At 38.8% G+C, this 4,511-nt stretch overlaps 1 protein-coding gene across 1 annotated transcript; it reads left to right on the forward strand.

Annotated features, from left to right (window-relative positions):
- Positions 1–808: 808 nt before the first annotated feature.
- Positions 809–1,270, forward strand: LOC120104897 (secreted RxLR effector protein 161-like). The gene has a single exon (XM_039116804.1). The coding sequence runs from the start codon at positions 809–811 to the stop codon at positions 1,268–1,270; it is 462 nt and encodes a 153-aa protein (XP_038972732.1).
- Positions 1,271–4,511: the final 3,241 nt, after the last annotated feature.

Here is a 4,511-nt window from a genome sequence, read left to right on the forward strand (position 1 = left end):
ATTCTATGGCTAAAAATAATGTTTGGAATCTAATTGAACTACCTCCAGGAGCTACTGCAATACGCTGCAAATAAGTTTTTAAAACCAAAAGAAACTCCAAGGGCAAAGTAGAGCGACATAAGGCCATACTTGTTGCCAAAGGATTTAGTCAAAAGGAGGGTATTGATTATCATGAGATCTTCTCTCCTGTTTCGAAGAAGGACTCTTTAAGGATAATTATGGCTTTGGTGGCTCATTTTGATTTAGAGCTGCACCAAATGGATGTGAAAACTGCATTTCTTAATGGAGATTTAGAGGAAGAAGTTTACATGAAACAACCTGAAGGTTTTGTTTCAGAAGATCAGAGTCAAAAAGTTTGCAAGCTAAATAAGTCTATATATGGACTCAAGCAATCATCCCGACAGTGGTATCTTAAGTTCAATAACGTCATTTCTACATTTGGCTTTGTAGAGAATGTTGTTGATAGATGTATTTATCTTAAGATCAATGGGAGTCGATTTATTTTTTTAGTCCTATATGTAGATGACATTTTGCTTACTAGTAGTGATTTGGCATTGCTTAGGGAGACTAAGCAATTTCTCTCCAGTAATTTTGATATGAAGGATATGGGTGAAGCCTCATATGTCATCGGCATTGAGGTTCATAGAGATAGATATAAGAAAAAAGTTTATCTATCTCAAAAAGCCTACATTAAGAAAATGCTGGAGAGATTTAGTATGAAAAATTCCAAACCAAGCCCAGTGCCTATTACTAAAGGCGAAAGTTGAGCCAATCACAATCTCCGAGAAATGAAATTGAAAGGGAGCATATGAAAGCATTTCCATATGCTTCACTAATTGGGACTTTAATGTATGCTCAAGTCTATACCAGACCTGATATAGCATATGTTGTGGGATTACTGGGGAGATTTCAAGCTAATCCAGGAATGGAACATTGGAGAGCTGCAAAGAAAGTATTGAGATATCTTGAAGGGACTCAAGATCATATATTCAAATACAACAAATCCGATCTCTTGGAGATAGTTGGATACTCAGACTTAGACTTTGCGGGATGTCCAGATAGTAGAAAGTCAACATCAGGTTATATCTTTCTACTAGCTGGTGGTGCAGTCTCGTGGAAGAGTTCGAAGCAAAAGATGACAGCTGCTTCAACAATGGAGGCTGAGTTATTAGCATGCTATGATGCAGTTACACGGGCTATTTGGTTGAGAAACTTTATCATGGGCTTACAGATCGTGGACAGTTTAGCAGCACTTTATCAAGGCCCATAAAGTTATATTGTGATAATTTAGCAGCAGTTTTCTCAATAAAGAATAACAAGATATCCAATGGAAATAAGCACATGGAGGTGAAATATCTTGTTATAAAGGAAAAATGTGATGACCATAAAGTTTCAGTTTAATACATCAATACTGTGCTTATGTTGGCAGATCCTTTGACCAAAACAATAGCCCTGGAATTGCATAAGGAGCATGTCGGTCAAATGGGTCTTTCTGTATTAATTAATTGATGTATTATTGTGCACATTTTAGATGGTTGTAAATCACATTTGTTGTATTTTTCTACTTCAATGAATTCATGTGGTTTATGCATACTATGGTAGCAGAAATTGTGACCAAAGAATGGATTTCATGAGAAGTTCATTCATAAGGGTTTGGTTATGATGGTTTAGTAATATAGTGATCATGGAAGGTTATACGCCAATCAAATAGGTGTTATTTCCGCCATGGTTCATATTATTATTCTCAAAGTAGTCAAACATAAAGTTTGCCCAAATTGATATCAGAATAGAAAGAATACGCGTATAAAGATGATAAAATTCAAGTGCTAAAGATATTTCACTTGTCAATATGGTCCAAGTGGGAGAATGTTGGGATCCCGTCAAGTTGTGGCCCACATTGACAAATGGCGTCAATATGGTCCAAGTGGGAGAATGTTGAATCCTGTTTAATTAAACCCCGATCCCGTTTAATTAGAACCTACATCTTGACAATTGTCACTTGTAAATCCTGATAATCACAAGGGCATTGAGGTAATTTCACAGTAGTGAAGGGTTACCTTGATGGGGGGTGACTCTGTACGGGTGTAACCACCTACAGCGTTTGGTCCCTGGAGAGGGCTATCAATAGCCTGTTAGACCCTTTCTCTAATATACGCATTAGGAGCTCTCTTTTCAGAAGATCTCTCGCTAACCACTGTCCAGATCGGAATTAACTCTTGTTGATCACGGACTGCGGATCAGATTGCACGCATTTCGAAGTTTCAGATGGATTTAGCGAGTCAAGTATGATTTATCATTCATTAAAGTTAATCATTCCATCATATATATATATATATGTATATATATATATCTGTATGTATATATATGTATATATATATATATGTATATGTATATCTGTATGTATATGTATATATATATATATATGTATATATATATATATATATATATATATATATATATATATATATATATATATATATATATATATATATATATATATATATATATATATATATATATATATATATATATATATATATATATATATATATATATGAGTACAACCATTCTAATCAGAAAAAAAACTGACTAAATGAATAGGGTACATCCGTCGGGTCCATCAAAAAAAAAATCACTCGCTGCGTAGGGGCAGCCTGGAAAGTGGTGGGTGGGAGGGTATTCTCATTAATTGTGGGGATAATGAGGCCCATTCATGGGAATCAAATCGAAGGTTAAGACAGGCGGCAACAGTTGGATCGTGTCGGATGCCACGTGAATGAACAGCGAAAGTTGGTTTGGCCGTGCTGCGCATCTCCTCCTCCCGTCCAGTTAATAAAAATAAAAAAGACACGACCCGCTAGGCCCACAGTCACACGTGCGGGACCTACATTGGTACGGCTGCGGCGTGAATGCAGGGGGAAAGGTTCCGCTCGTTCTTCCGATCTTCCTTCCTACTCGGTTCTTTTTTCCTTTCTTGTGGGCGCTGCGCTCCGGGTGACCCACACGCCTCCAAACAGCTCTTGAAGATAAAATTATTAGGTAGACTTAATCTACCACGTCAGCCATAGCCTAAGTCAATAAAAATTAGCCATGCAGTCCATTTCAGTTGTTGTTGCTTTGAAGATTAACCAGGGTTAGAAGGATGAAAAAAAAAATTGCTGGAAGCCTCTTTTTTTTTTTTTGGTTTCCTAACCTTCATGACTCACGCTGGTGAAGACCTCAGAGAGGGGGCCGAGGAGGTCAATGCCGGTGAGCTCGAGGGAGGTAAGGTGAGGCCATCGAGGGCGGCCGAGCGGCATCTCATGAGCTCTCTCTCTCTCGGCATCGTTCCTTCATAAAACTCCGCATCTCATCATCATATGAGCTTGCTTTCGGAGAGGAAGTGGATGCTACCCTCCCTAGCCATCCCAATCCACAAGTTATCCATCTCGAAGCCTCCTCAATCCCAGTGGCCTCACGGACTCACCCTATATCACTCCTACTCGAATGAACCCCATCTAGCTCTAGATACTGAGATTGGCTTGAGAGGACACACCCTATCCTAATTCTCCAACGGTACTCACCACCAATGTTGTAACTACACCCCCCCCCCCTCTGGTGACCGCGCTCCAACTTGAAATATTAAAAATAAAAAAATCCTCTTACCAGAGTGTCTCCGATGGAGAACTCTCCAATGCCTAAATCAAGACGATGGTCAGAGAATAGAAGGAGGTTCTCACCAGTTTGTTAGGGCATTCGAGCACTTATCTGGAAGGTTTACTAAAGAAGTGGTTGTATAGGCAAAGAAGAGTACCTGTCACCGTGGAATTTGGGCACGTGGGATAGCCAGGATTGGCTAGCCTTCACACGTCCCAAATATCAAGCGTGGATGCTTCATGACAAGAACCCACCAGGAGACCTGCCCTAGGAACCCTTGAATCAATTTGCTATACTTGCCCCGAGATCGCTAGAAAACAAGTTGTAGGAGATCAAATTAGAACTCTAAGGCAACTAAGTCCTTAAAACCCTAATCCTTGAAGACGCCACAAAGGTTGATCACTCCCTTTGATAAGTCAGAATTTTGTATTCTAATCCAAGAACATAAGAGAGCATAGCAAAGCTCGCCAACACTTTAATTCATTCATGATGATCCTTTGGTTACATATGGCAGCCTTTATATAGGCTTCAAACTAAGGTATTGGAAAGGACATCATCCCCTTTCCAAGGCAATAAGTAAAAAACGTTTTCCAAGTCACAACTTTCAAGTTACAACGTCAAAATAATAAATGACATAACTTTCAAGGTTCCTAACTATGAAGTACATGAATAACTTAGAAAAAATGAGTTGACAAGTCAAAACTTCATGTACAAGCAATTAGGAACACAACAAGACTCAAGCCCAAAAGTACCCACGAAATGGGCCTAAATAGCATCTCCACGTAGATCAGCCTTGTTTAATGTTTCCAAGCTTTGTTCTTTAGCATTTACTATGTAAAGATAAGTGATCAATCTTGGTAAAGCCTTAGAGTCTT

This window comes from Phoenix dactylifera, unplaced genomic scaffold (assembly GCF_009389715.1).
Source record: "Phoenix dactylifera cultivar Barhee BC4 unplaced genomic scaffold, palm_55x_up_171113_PBpolish2nd_filt_p 000140F, whole genome shotgun sequence".
NCBI lineage: Eukaryota > Viridiplantae > Streptophyta > Magnoliopsida > Arecales > Arecaceae > Phoenix > Phoenix dactylifera.